At 39.4% G+C, this 14,624-nt stretch overlaps 1 protein-coding gene across 1 annotated transcript in view; it reads left to right on the forward strand.

Annotated features, from left to right (window-relative positions):
- The window catches only part of AFG2A (AFG2 AAA ATPase homolog A), a 197,001-nt gene that overhangs the window by 60,901 nt on the left and 121,476 nt on the right, over positions 1 to 14,624 (forward strand). The window contains exon 14 of the mRNA XM_080344158.1: positions 71 to 197. Within this exon, the coding sequence (XP_080200284.1) occupies positions 71 to 197 (127 nt within the window). The remainder of the gene's footprint in view (positions 1 to 70; positions 198 to 14,624) is intronic.

Below are 14,624 nucleotides of genomic sequence, written 5' to 3' on the forward strand. Positions count from 1 at the left end.
AGTATATTCTTTCCTTCCTCCAGTTTTCTAGGAAGGGAAAGCTCATGCTGTGACCTTTCTTTTCAATCAGCTCTTCAGGTGCTGGAAATGTAGCAGACCGTGTCTTGGCTCAGCTGTTAACGGAAATGGATGGGATAGAACAGCTGAAGGACGTGACAATTTTGGCAGCCACAAACAGACCGGACATGATAGACAAGGTACGAATAGATGCACTGCTGTGTATCCTGTTCTCTTGAGAAGACCAGGTTCTGGAACAATTAAATTATCTTCTACTCTCCAAACCCTTGTCTAATCAATTTAATGATTAAAAGTAGAAATGTGAAAATGAAGACAAGGCAAAGAAAAGGATTATGTCTATGGCTTTTTTTTCCCCTCCCTCTACAGAGTTTTTAATAGAAACAGAATGTTTTGTGATGGCCTTAAGTAGCTGTTTCCTAGAAGAAATTTTCCTTAAATCAAGCTCATTGAACTTATGCAATGACATTTCTGTCAAACTGCTTTTGTGGTTTTTGCTTCTGTTGTGCTTGTTTATGCAGGAGTTTGCTGGAGTTTGCTGGTTCCATTAGTTACTTCCTTTCAAAAGATTAAATGTCTCCTTGGTGCCCTTAGCCTGCTGCCAGCAATACCGTTTCCAACTGTAAACAGTGCAATTTCTCCTTAGATCCTGCGGCAGCTTTGCTGTAGCAACAAGAACATTTCAAGTTCGTAAAAGCAGGAGGATTGTAACACTTACTGCAGAAAACCTCCAAACACAAAACCAACCCAGCAGCCCTCTAGAAAATCCACTTTAAAGCTGTCTACCACTGCTGTGTCTTCTCACAACTAAGTGCAGTAGACAGACCAATCTGAAGTGATTTCCTTTAACGTATGTGTTGTAGTGTTGGTAAGGTTCTTTATTCCACAACTTTTCACCTTCGCAACATTCATGAACTTGATGACAAATTAATGAAATTTATTTTCCTGGTCTTTTAATGTTAACAAATTCTCCTATTTTAAGATATTTCTGGAATAGTCTTTTCTGTTTGTCTTGGAGCATTCAGGCATGAAATACTTATGAAGTACATGCTTTTAAAGTCAGGTTCATATACAGATGAAATCTTGAGGGGAAAAAAGAATAGTATTTTGGCATAGCCTCTTCCCTTTTGAACTGCAGGAAGCCACACAGCTGACAGTGTCCTGACTGTGTCCTGTCCAGGGCTCACTTAGTGCTTCCTTACACACTGTGTGCTTGCCATGGCAAAACAGAGCTAGCAAAGAGTTTTCAGTAAAAGATAATAAAACTCATGAGAGAAAAATATGCTTGTGCAAAATTGAAAATTTCAAGATTTCACTTCAGTCAAATTGATTTCATTTTTCCTTGGTAAGTATTCTTTGGTTTCAGACTGAGTTAAATTTGAAGGAAAGCTTGCATGTGGAGCAGAAGGGACATTTCCTTCTGGGTCACTTCATCTCTGGGCTGTGTTACCTCCATCGCTGCCTGAGAATTCAGTGCTCTGTCATTCTCCCTTCTGCTGGATTTCTCCTGGGCCCACAGTGAATGCTATTTTCTTATATTTTAGTTTTTATTGAAAAATTGGCATACTGGGGCAGTGTTTATTTGAAATGTTGGCAATATCGAGGCAGTTCTACAGTGTGTTAAGGCTGCCACCCTCCAATATCTGCAACTTTTAGATAGGACTAGTTACCAGATATATGACAACTGCACCTGCATCGCTGATGCAAATCCAGATCTCTTAGCCTAGAACTGAAGGTTTTCATTTTAATCTGGTGGATAAGAACTGGACATCTTTTATGCATCAGGATTTTCTGGGGGTGGTCAATTTTTTAAGAACTAACAGCACACTTGTATTTAGGTTACAGCATTAGGCTTACGTATTCTTTTCCCAGGTAAAGCTGATATTTCTGACCATAAATGTAAAGAAAAGGAAAAGGTTGCATGACAGTGCTCCTCACAGGAGCAAGCTGTGTGATTATAGGAATTTTAGGATTTTATTGACAATTTAGATATTTTTAAAAACTGGTTTTACTGAGATATAAGGCAAAGAAGTTCTGGTAACTTTCTACTGTAGAAAGAGTTGACTTACAGAACAGCAGAGCAGAATGTCATGATTCTGGAGGAAGGGGGAGTTTGACCTGTGATTTAAAGGGACTGGAGAAGCCCATTTGAGTTGGTATTGTTCACACCACGTTCCACCCAGGCCAGACAGGCTGTACCAGGACACCATCCCCTCCTCGGTCTGTGCAATATTTGCAGTGCACTAGTTGTACTTTTTCTTCCCTGGAGTAAAGGAGATCGACACCACAAAGTGTTTGTATTGTGAACTTCACTTAATGGGAAATCTTTCAGTATGGGCCTTTAGTTTATGTTGTGATTGATCACTTGAAGAAGGTAATATCTGTTAAATCAATTTAACGCTTTATATGGAAATATCAGTTCAGTTATGTATTACAATAAAAGTGTGCCCTGTTTTCGTAGATCTTAGATGACTATACAGTAGCTTTGAATGTGTGAACTTTACTTATGGTATAAAGGTACAAGGCAGTCTGTAGTCTGTACTTCCTGGAACTGGGAACATGTCTGGTATGTTTTTTGCAAGTGTCTTTTAGTATTTCAAACCAAGTATGTTGGAGGAATGCACTTTTGGTAACAATTTTGTAAGCATGTAATATAAAACTTAATAATCCACTTAACGTCTTCATTTATGTGGCTGCTTCTTAACTGACAAATATGATCAATCTTCTGTAAGTTGAAAACAGTATGTGAGAATATGGAATGTAAGGGCATTCCCCTGAGCCTAGTGAAGACTTCGTCATCCTTGCAAACACTACAGGGTGTTGCATTTGGATAGTGAATAGATTTCGAGTCAGACTTTATAAAGTTATTTAATGGCAAAGTTGTTTTGACTTGTTATAGATGTCTATTAATAAGGTAATTTCTCTAAGATCTCATGATTGTATTGAAATCTTATTCCAACCTGAAGTTGTGTCTCGTGTTTGTAGCACTTAGCTACTTTGCATCCCATTCATGGGATGCTGGAAATACTTTGAGATAGCTTCTGTTTTTCACAAGAAAACAAAACCAGCACATAATGTTTTCAGCCTTGTATGATACTGAAAGAGTGATTTGTCTTGGAAGGGAAGTATTCTGGAACAAGATGTTCTGAACATTCTTTGAAAGTGATACAGAAACAAAACACTGACTCAGTAATAATAATAGTAAACCCCCCCCTTCTGTTCTTCTTTCTTTAAGTAGAATTGATGAGCAATAATAGGAGAAATGCATTTCCTTTTTGGTGACTTATCCACTCAGGAGAGCTTTATTTATTTATTTATTTATTAATGCCTAAATACTTTGCAGTAACTTTGTGGAGCTGCTTACCATTTAAAGCTTGTCTGTATTTGCCCATGTGCTAGTTGGCCTAACAAGAGAGATCACTCATCCCCTTGCATAAAATATTTTGAACACTGTGTATAATTTGATAGCTTGAAATTAAAAGTTCTATTCAGACATAAATGTGGACAAGTTTTCCGGTGTAGTCTGACAGATTTCCATGGAAGCAAACCTAGACCAACTCATCAGGATTTTTGTTTCCTTTTTTTTTGCATTTTCAGTGGAACCTGTTTTCCTTGCCTTGTAGTCCTGGGCTTATTTCTTGGGTGAGAAGGGTGAATTGCTATCATTACCTGCCCATGCAGTTATCTTTTCTTTTTAAGCAGCATTTCAATCTCCATTAGCAAGAGTACAGCAAAGGAAGAGAGGCTGTCAGCTCCCCAGGGACCTTGGTGGATGTTTTAGCACAGGAAGCTGGATGCATGTTGCTGCGGCATGAGATAGTTTTACCTCCTGCTGGGTCAAATTTGAATGTCAAACACATTAACTGTGATGTAAAACACAAGGTGCTGAGTGAAGGGATGGCCTGTGGTGTAGGATGACATCCTGGTGCTCCTGACAGCTTCACTTTTCCTTATCGTGGGGTGCAGAAAAGATGTATCCTCAAATATGCTATTTGCATAAGAATGACGGGATGTGATAGGACAAATGAAGATTAATGAGATGCTGTGCTGTCAGTGTTGCCCCATTGTCTCTAGATTGATGATGGTCTGGATTTTGTCCGTGTTCATGGGCTTCGTAGCTTAAACCAGAAACTACCCTGGTACTGTGGATATTGAAGAGCTGAATCTTTACAAATGCTTTGGGGGCCAAGCCCTCCTGTACTAACAATCTTGAAGCATCTTGTGTGCTGGTATAAGAACATGTGCTCTGTGTATTGTGTCAGTGCAGAGGATTTTCACTGCCTTCTTTTGCACATCTGTTTTCTTTTTTGAAAAACTGCCCGCTCCCCAGCCTTCCTCCTCATTGTCTTCCTCTTTCTCTTCTTTTACCTGCAAGTTTTACTGTTCTTAGATAAGGCCTGTTGGCTTCAGTGTATTAACCACCAGGTTTAAATTCAGAACCATGCGAATACTATTGAGTTGTGTGTTCTGCTTATGTGAACGAACTAAAACCGCAGCCAGATTCTTCCTAGCAACTGCCAAGCATAAGGAAGGGGAATAAAACTCCCTTCCCCTGTGGTTCATTTGGATTTGGAGGAGTTCCTTTGGACAGAGAAGTCAAAGCGAGGTTCAGCAAGTTGATCTGACCCTTAAAATGTTGATTACTGTGTAGTTATGGGACAACCTTAATTTAAAGTGACTTGTTTTGATGAAAATAAAAAAATGCATGATAGAGCCATTTGGCAGAATCAGTAAAGAAACTCTGATTTCTTGCCTGCAGCAAAAGTAAATAATCTTTCCTTTTTAAAAACATCAAAGTTCTGTCTTTCTGGAGGCTTATGGAAAAAATTCAAATATTTAGGTTTGCAGTTTTACAAGTTAAAAGGAATAGGAAAGAATCTTGTGTATTTATTCATAATTGTCTGGAAATATATATGTGCTGTGGTAAAGCAGGTGATACTACAAGCATATTTAGCAGTCAGATGCAGTGGCACAAACCTGAGTCGCTACCGCATAACATATTTTCCCATTTTTGCCTTTTTGTGAATTCCATTTTGGTCACATACATCTTACTAAAGGTTCTTCCTCTGTTACAGCTTTGGCTTGGTAGGAATTCAGTTTTCCCAAATATAGTGTAGAACTGTGGAATTACAAGCCACACAATCCATTGGCCACGTGTTATGTTTCCCTCTCTGACAACCGTTCACCTCTCGTTTGATGGAAGATGTAGGAAACTCCAGGTTGGAAGGGGCCCCTGGGCTGTCTTCTGGTCCAGGCTCCTGCTTGAGCAGGGCCAACATCAGGGTTGGGTCAGGTTGCTCGGTGCTGGTTCGGGAGGGAATGGATTTTCTCCAAGGATGGAGATTTCACAGCCCCTGGGCACCTGCTGTGTTGTTTGACCACCTTCCCCTGGGAGGTTTTCTTTCCTTATCTCTACCATTCTAGCTTGCTGTAACTTGTGTCTGCTGTGTACCTTCGAGAAGTATATGGCTCCATCTTCTCTACAGACCATCCCACCACTCTCTGCTGGTTTAGGTACATGAATACAGATAGTTGTACACTGGATTGTGAAAGAGAACTTTGTGTCGTGGGGTTTTTTTTGTGGGTTTTTTTTTGTTTTGTTGGGTTTTTTTGGTTTGTTTTGTTTTTTCCTATCCCTAGCTGCTCCTGAAAGAAGGTTCTACCTGTACTAACCTGCTTTAGGATTCTGGAGGTAGAAATGTAAATATCTAGCTATTCATTCTGTTCTGCACTAGATTTGGCTCAAGGATGAGCAATCATGTGTCCCTTGGCCTTACAGTGATACAACATGAGCAGAGTCCCGGCAGGGAACAGAGGTATGTCTCTATCTGTCATTTCTCAGCATTGCTCCTGTGCAGATTTCATCCAGATTTGAAAGACAGGTGGCACAGGAGTGGGTACTTTTTAGAAGGAGGACAATGTTGTAACACTGACTGCTAGACCAAGTATTTTATGATAGTTGAATAAATTAGTACTAAGTAAACACTAGTTAGAATTAAATCTTTTTGTATACTTAGTTTGGCACAGCTAGGTTACTGGAGATGAAGTTGTCCAGCCTGGAAGCTGGTAGGTATAGCTATCAAGTAATTTGCTAAACTTCTTGCCCTGTCTGCTGTCATGTTACTGAAATCAGTTGTCATTTCTAGGTGGGCTTTGTAGTCATCATGAGAATAGAACAGGTGGCGAAGTATTTCATAGCAGAAATCAAATCATGTAAATGCAATTGCTGTGCCTCTCCACAGTGCTGAACCATTAATTATTATTTTGTTTTTACTTTAAGTGCTGAAATACCTCTCTGCTTGTCAAAGGGCACTCCTCATCTTCTTGTAAAGCTCTGGGATTAAAAATAGAGAGGTTTTTGTGGGTATCCTTTTCAGTCAGCCAGCACCTCGAGTGCTTGCATCATTTTGCCCAGGTGCAAGTTTAGTTCTTTGAAATAACAGAAGATGTGGGATTTCTTTTGAAGACAAGATTGTTGTGGAACATATAATAAATTTTCCAAAAATAAAGCTTTAGGGAAAAATTTTATCAAACTACATGCCATTGAAAAGACGATCTGATATTCTGAAATTGTTTCACATTCTTGGCACAATCATGTTTTCCATCAATTGTTTTTTCCCTGTGATTTTTTGGTTTTTACCCTTAATCTTGTTAAACTTGCAACTCTGACTAGGGCAAAGAGGTGCTCTGGAAAGTAGCTGTTTCTCAAAAGTCTAATTTTTGCCTTTATTAGTATCAGGTGTTTACATTTTAAGGTGATTAAGAGTGTACTAAGTTTATTTAAAAGAAGAAAAGCAAAAAGAGTGAATGAAACCATTTAGGAGTTGTCACAAATTCTTTTCACCTGCCAAACTGAAGTGCCTGACTGGACGCAGCTGATGAGCACTGCTGCTGACCGGCCAACACCTCCAAGCTGGTGATTTGAGGCTGGATTCCATCCTGAGCCCATTGCCCCTAAAGAGCCCGACCGCTCTGTTTGAATGCAGAGGGCGTTTCTGTGTTCGTGTACGTACGGTTTCTCTTTAAGTCAAGCGGTGGGTGTTAAGATTCACCTGAAAATCTCTCTCTCTCCTTCCCCACCTCCCCTTCCTTGCTGATGAAAAGTTTGTTTTCTCATGAGTACAGCAAATAAAATATTTCCAGGTGTGCAAAAGTGATTTTTGTCTCCAACTATTCGATTGTCAGAGTGCGGAGGGCTGAGTAGTAAATCAGCCTTAAGGCTGCTACGGTTTTAAAAAACAAAATCTTAGTGGTGACAGCTGAAGAGCACAGTGACTTTTTCACTCAAGATTTATTACTTGCCTGAAAAGAAAGGTTGGAGGGAAAACTTGCTGGGCTGCATATTTTCTCCTTTAACAGATACACTATAGGGCCAGGATAAATTTGCTTTATTTTTTCTGTGGAAACATACCTCTAAACAATGTATGTAAAAAAAATAGAATGGTTTTACTTCAAATAGAACACAAAAGTAAATATGCCTGCTCTTATTCTTTATAAAGGAAAGCATTCCTTGCATTGGCTCGGTCATGTATTTTAGCATCACTAATATTTTCATAAACTTCTTTGCAACACATGCCAGAAAACTTACTTGAAGGTATTAAAGTGTGTTTGCTTCGTTTGGTAAAGTGTAACGGTGGGAAAGTAGAGGCCAATGGCCAAAGTTTGTTCTTATTCGTACCTCCTAGCCTAACAAAGTCCAGATGAGGAGCACAGCATGTTAAAAAACCTCCAGATAATTCACCAAGTGGGAAGTTTGAAAGGCTGTCAGATCCATGTTCGTTGTGTAAATAACATCCCCCAGTTCAGCGAGTCTGTAACTGTGATACCACCTGTGTATTTGTTGAGTTGGTTGGTTGTTTTTTAACATTGACATGGAAATGACACTGTATTTGTAACAGAATGTGGGAATATACACTTAGGGGTTAAAATGATTCATGCTTCTAAAAAATGGAGTGCATTTCAGCAGTACATGTAGACTGGGTGTAAATTCCTAAGTGTTGGGTTAGGTCAACTCTATTCCTCGTGTGGGTTTAGTGACAAAGCATACAACTTTGTCTACAGAAGTAACACTAATTTTATGACTGATTTTCACGTACAAAGCTTTACAAGCAAGTTTTAACTGTGCTTGTAGAAGTACAGGTTTTCACTTCCTACTTGAATGAGTTGAGAACAGTCTCTATGACGATAAGCTCTCCCTCCTAAATCCTTTCAGTTCACTCTTACTATGTTGTGTCAGGGTTTGGGTTGTGCAGAGTTGGCTCTCCAGAGCCATGTGTCTTGGCTCAGTACCTGTGGGAGCATCTTTGGGAGCCGCCAGGGCCTTGGTGGCTTGTAGCTGGGGATCCTGGGCTTGATGGCAGAGAAGCAAGGCCTATTTCGCAGTCAGGCATGTTGGATCTCATGAGTCTTATATTTAATAAGCTATGTTAGGGCAGTGACAACAGTTAAGGAAGAGACATTCCAAAAAGTCTTGTTTTGTTTAAATATTTATGGGAATGGTGCAGAAAGGCTGTTAGTGTAGTACTGTGAGCTACAGGGGCTGGAGAAATGGCCACAATTATGGAACTTGGGCTGTAGCCACGGACACATTTAGGGCTTTGTTTGCAGTTGGTCTTCTGCTCAGCTTTCCTCTTTGTGGATGCAAAATGCGCAGTGTGTATGTAGTTTTTTGTGTATACTAGATTAAAATAGTATTATAGAGAATGTTGTGCTTGTCAAGCACCTATGAATTAAGAACTGCCATAGGTAAGCTTGTGTGTATAATCTTGGGTCGTTCTTCTTTGTGCATATGCATCATAATATAATATTTAATTATGTTAATTAAAGTGGTATTCATTGTGCATGGTTAATTAAATTGCATTAATTTAGAAAATTATTTTTACAAGTCATTATGATTGCATCTACTTTAATTACCTTAATACTCACATTTCCTTCTTTTGAGGGCTTTGATTTATACTGTTTAAAATCAGAGGAACAATTGCTAGTTTCTAAGGGGAGTATCCAGATTCCATTGTGTGGTGTTATATCGAGAACTTTGTGGTTATCAGCAGCACAGGACCTTCTTGATCTGCCATAGAAAACTTGGTTGCTTGAAATAGCTGGTAAACTGACAACGATGTTGAACTCTTTTGCTTTGTGGTGTCTACTATGCAAGAATGGGACTTTTACCTGTTATCTAGGATATTTTCTGACAACATAGGAATGGGTAGATAAATTACTTTTTCAGTAGTAACGCTTCTTCCAGCTTTCCATGAGCGTAACTCCTTCCTTACATTTTTCCTTGTTGTTTCTCCCTGTTCAGTTTGCTGGCTCTCTTTATCCAGTATCCTCTTGGTCTGTATTTCCTATGACTCCTGACTTCACATCTTCAACAAAGTATTCATCTAATCTCAGTAGTATTCTTGCTTCTGGTCTTTTTGCTCAGTTGATGTCAACTTTTTTCCCTGTGCTTCTCATCAGGCGCATTCCTGCCCAGCCAGGATTCCCCAGTCCTCTTTCTCCTCCCAGGCTCCCACATCTGGCGTCCTTTCTTAGTGAGTATCAGTTTTGCCCGCTGTCCAGACTCTTACTTTTCAATGAGTTTACTTCTTGTATTATGCTTTTCTTTCTTGTGGAGTCAATTCTGGTGTCCTCTTTCTCCTCCTCCTGCTTGACTAGATGCAGGTGACTCCATTAAGAGGAGAGGTCATTTTCCTGCTGTCAGTTTGGGAGCCAGGATCCAGCATGGCCTGCAGACTCCTTGAGCCTTCGTAGGATCAGTCTTTGAGGGGTCAAAACTTGGAAAATGCATCTGCTAAATGTCAAGAAACCTCACAAAGCTTTTCCAAATTGAGATGTTTCAAATCCTTCTAATGTGGTCAGATCTCAAGACCTCCCTCCAAAGGTTAGGGTGAAATAATTTTATTATTTGTGTAAAATTGTAGATCAAGCGACATTTTTCCTGGCCTCCTCCTCACGCAACAGCTGAAATGTTTTGACTGGAACATTACAAAACAAATCAGTCAAAGGCAGCCAGCCAGCTTGGAAAGGACAAGAAGGTCAAAGCTCAGAAGAGCATAAGCTACTAAATGCATGGTCTTATAATGTTAAATGTTGAGTGACTTCTATGTTAAGTGCTGATACTAATCTCTGCCCTAATAGGGTGGAAGCTGTTGCAGTGAAAATGGAAGTCATGGTTGAATAGAAAGCCCAGCATTGTACATACCAGTGGTTTAGTATCAATCATGACAGAGTGCAGCCTGGGACTGGTGGCCACAGTGTCATTGGCTGGTTGGACACTTGAAGGTGGTGACAATTTTAGTTTGAGGTATAGAAAACCTCTGAACCTCAGGGCTTTGCAGTGAGCAAGTTAGAATATGATCAAGTTCTCTACGTTACTAAAGGGCTCTATGAACAACAGTTGAATTCAGGGATTTGCCGATATACACTTTTTTCTAAGTAAGAATAATAGTAATATTTTACTTGAGGATCTCCATGGATACTGGAGGCAACCATTGGTGTATTCAGTTGACTAGAGCAGTTGTTTTTGTTTGTGACATCTCTGTGGGGAGAAGGAAAAATATGACATCATAGGCAGGATTTCCACTAGTTGTGATTGTGTGTGGGTTGGTGTGTTGTGTTTTCTTTTTATTATTATTTTTGTTTGTTTTGTTCAAGGGGATCCAGCCTTATATTTTACTTGCTTCATCAGTGATGAAAACTGGATGTCTTGCACATGTGCTGTCTGTACCGCTTAGGGATAAGTAGACCATTCATGTGCAGTACCTGTAGCAATGAAAGAAAAGAGGTTTGTTCAGGAAAAACAGGTTCTTTCTATAAAATCTTAGTCATTAAAAACCCCAATTCTTAACATCAAGTTAAATGAAGGCAGCACTATAGTAATGTAGCATAAAAGAAAAGGGAACAGTCTGAAGGTCATTGATTCATAATACCTCATTTTCATAAGTTATGTGGAAGGATTGTGATGCATACTTGCAGGAGTGCAACGCTAGGGCTCTGTTCATGTCCAAATGAGACATCAATGTCTCTTATGAACAGTGGACACTTGGTAGATGGGTATTTAGGTCACCGGAGTACCTCAGGGTTGCATATGCCAATGTCATTTAATAACAAAAGCTTGTTTGAAGCTCATATGATTTGATGTATATACAACTGTAAGAGTTGGCTCAGAATCATGGCAGTTTCCTAGATTTTTGGGATAATGTAGAAAAAGGTGTAGACTACAAGGTATTTGAAGCTGATTGAGAAATGTCTGGAAGTCATATGAGTATTTTGATTGAGTGGTGCCGGGCAGTGGCTGATAAAACTCCGCTCAGCAGTTCTTTTGGAGATCTCAGGTGACTGCTCCTTCTGGGGGTTGTGTCTGTTACATATTCTTACTTCACTGGGAAATTCAATTTAAAAGGGTGTAGTTACTTCTTCCTTTGTTTTAAAGGTAAGTGTATTTTCTCCATGGCAAATTAAGCTTTGCACTACAGAGACACCTATACCAGACATACAGAAAGATTTTGAAAAGCTCTCTCTTGAATGTGCTTTGTGCACACTTTATGACAATATTCTGAATGCTGCCTACAGACTCCTCTTGAATAACTCGTCCCTATCAGGTGCTGAAAATGTTGAGGTTGTTTGGGAGCTGTTCCTTTGTTTTGGTGATCACACAATAAAATTATTGCTTTGTGTTACTCATCTCTTTTAAACCTAAAAATGAGCTGCTTTGGTTTTATTATACTAGCCACTACTTTAGATAGAATGTGTGTTCTATTTTCCTGTTGATAGCCTCACTCAAAGTTGTAATGCCAACATAAAAAATGGTATGAAAACAAATTTTAGAAAACAGAAAATTCTATTAATTAATAGTATATTAATTGTATATGGTCAAGTCTTGCTGCTGTTGTTGATATCCTTTCCCTGTAAGCTCACATCAGTAACTGTGAACGCTGTATAACAAATCTTTTCTGTCCTTATCCTCCTGTGTTTCTTTTTCCCCCCACATCCACTTTCTAATTTCCTATACAGGGAGTTTTGCTTTGTAAACTCTGTTCGGGAACTGGGTTGGCAGTTGATACAATAGAAAAGGATGTCAGAACTTGCATCAATGTCACTAGAGTTTTTCTCAGGTGAAGACACAGAGATAGAGAACTAATGGAGTATGAAGATAGATAAACAGAGGTAAATAAACCTGTTGAAACACTGGGCTATTTATTTAGAGGGCTGCAGTCATTACTAGCTTAAACTTCATGGCCTGTATATGAATGTGCTTCTGTGTCACCTGCAGTAATACCTTCCGAAACTGCTAAGAGAAGGGAAGGCAAATTATTAACTTTTCCAGATCTGTGGTGTCCCTTCTGAGACAAAGAGACCAGGACTGCACACAGTATCCAAGGTATGGGTGCGACTTGGATTTCTGTGGGTGCAATATGCTTTCTTCACTCTTTTATTAGCAGTTCCAAATTTTTAATACTTGATTTGCTCTTTTGGCTGCTGCCAAGAACTGAGCTAAAGTTCTCATCGCTGTCTATTAAAACTAGAAGTGGTAATGATTCATCTCACAGCCCAACCTTTTATATATGAAGAGAATACTGAATTTCCCATGTTCATCACTTTGCATTTACTTGCATTGAATATTGTCTGGTTGCTACCTCTCCTGAGAGTCTTGGATGGTTCTTCTCCCTCAGTTTTCATCCTTGTTGCTTTGAGTAACTATATCATCAGTAATTATGGTTCCTGTATTACATCATTTTTTTCGGTAGCAGACCTCATAAAGGAGATGCAAGTTTTGTACAGGAAAAACAGATGAGATGCAGGGGGTCTGTATTGTGTCGCAATAGAGAGGTAACATAGGAAAGGCCTCAGTGCTGCCAGTACGCTCTGTTATCTGCAGACAGATCCTGACAAGCACAGTTGGACTCTTACTGAAAGCAGAGGAATGAGAGATAAAGCATCACACAATATAATGAAATCAAGAGAATTTGAATTCCATTGCACTGTTGTACATTGGTTCTGAATAGGAGAACAATAAGCATTCCACTGGTTTTGCTATATCATGTCAGAAGTGACCATGAAAGGTGAGTTGCAGGTCTTGGTGTTGATATCTCTATGGAATAAAGTCCTGTGACTTAAAATAAAACAAAACTAAAAAACCCCATGGATTGGCTTCCAGGAGGCTGATAAATGCATTGTTTTGCAAGAAGCATGCCTTTCTGTTAGAGCTATTATACACTAGCCAGCATTTATTTGAAATAAGCAAATAAAAACAAAACTATTTAAAAAAGTGTTTTTAAAGAGAAAAATCATTCTAAAAGAAGGCCATCTCCTTACCATAGTGTACCTTGTCATTGTGTGGAGAACATGAGTGTGCCCATCTTCTTATAACCTGGAAAACAGTGAAACAGGCAGTCATTGAGAGCAAGTAGCTGGTATGGAAAACGCAATCGGTAAAGAGGATTGTGTCTTTACAGCAGGCAGCAATGCACATGGAAAAATGCTGAACGCCAACCCAGTCTGGGGGGGAAACACATGGCTGACAGTGACACAGAAAATGGGGGTCATCAGTGAGTTTGGTCTTGCAGAGAGAGTGTATTTAAGATTGCAAATAGCTCAACTCTGTTTCAGAAGTTGTTTTTCTTAACAGTGAATATTTTCTGCAGAAGTCACTGAGTGAGAAGAGGCAACATTAGCCAGTTTGCAAGGCAAGTCTTATTCCATTACTTAACAGGGAGGCACGTGAGATATGTAAGCAAGAACACACGCCAGGGGGTGTGTGTTCATCAGTCAACATTGAGGTGTGTGCAATTGGCAAACACACACCTTGGAACATGTTACTGCACTTATAAAATGGCCATTTATTTTAGTTTTATTAAGGAATGTAAGTACTCTGTGCTAGCTTACAAAATTATCTTTTTATTTTGTAAAACTGGAACACGATTCTTTCATGCTTTTAATACTGAAGTATGTTAAAGTCTTTAAATACCTGTTTTAGTGCTTAAGTACCATTTTGATCTGATATCTGAGCTCTGTCTTGTGCACTAATGATGCCATTTGAGTAGGTGTGAGGAAATGTAACTGGCTTCATCCTAGATTTCTCCATTGATTCCTATTCCTTGTGTTCCCCTGAGCTTCCCTGCCTGTACTCAGAAGCAATGCATTTCCCAGGGCAGCCGGAGTGCAAACCTTGCTCTTCACCTAGAAACACCGGCTTCACAGGATATTACTCTTAAATAATGGTTTGGTTCCGTGCAGCAGAAATCAAGATAAACAGTTCGTTTCTTTAAGGAAAGGTGTGTCTTAGCTAGATTAAGCCATACTGGCGTATGCTAAATAATGCACCATGTTGCTTGGAGATTAACTAGAGTTTTGTTGTTGTTGTTTTCCTTATATGTACATTTTACTATAAGAATGTAGACTTTCCACACCAACCGTGAGGCATTTTATGATATTGCTTCAACTGTCTGCCTGCTCTCCAGGGAAAGTGTTGTCTGGGGGTGGAGCAGTGCAAAGAACTGGTGTGAAGTGGAAATAGGTTGTGTTCCTCACCGCAGTTATGGCTGGTGTAGTACCCATAGAAGAATGCCACCTTCTTTTTCAAGACCTCTATATCCTTTGTACATTCT

Source organism: Nesoenas mayeri (genome assembly GCF_963082525.1).
Source record: "Nesoenas mayeri genome assembly, chromosome: 4".
In the NCBI taxonomy this organism is placed as follows: Eukaryota; Metazoa; Chordata; class Aves; order Columbiformes; family Columbidae; genus Nesoenas; species Nesoenas mayeri.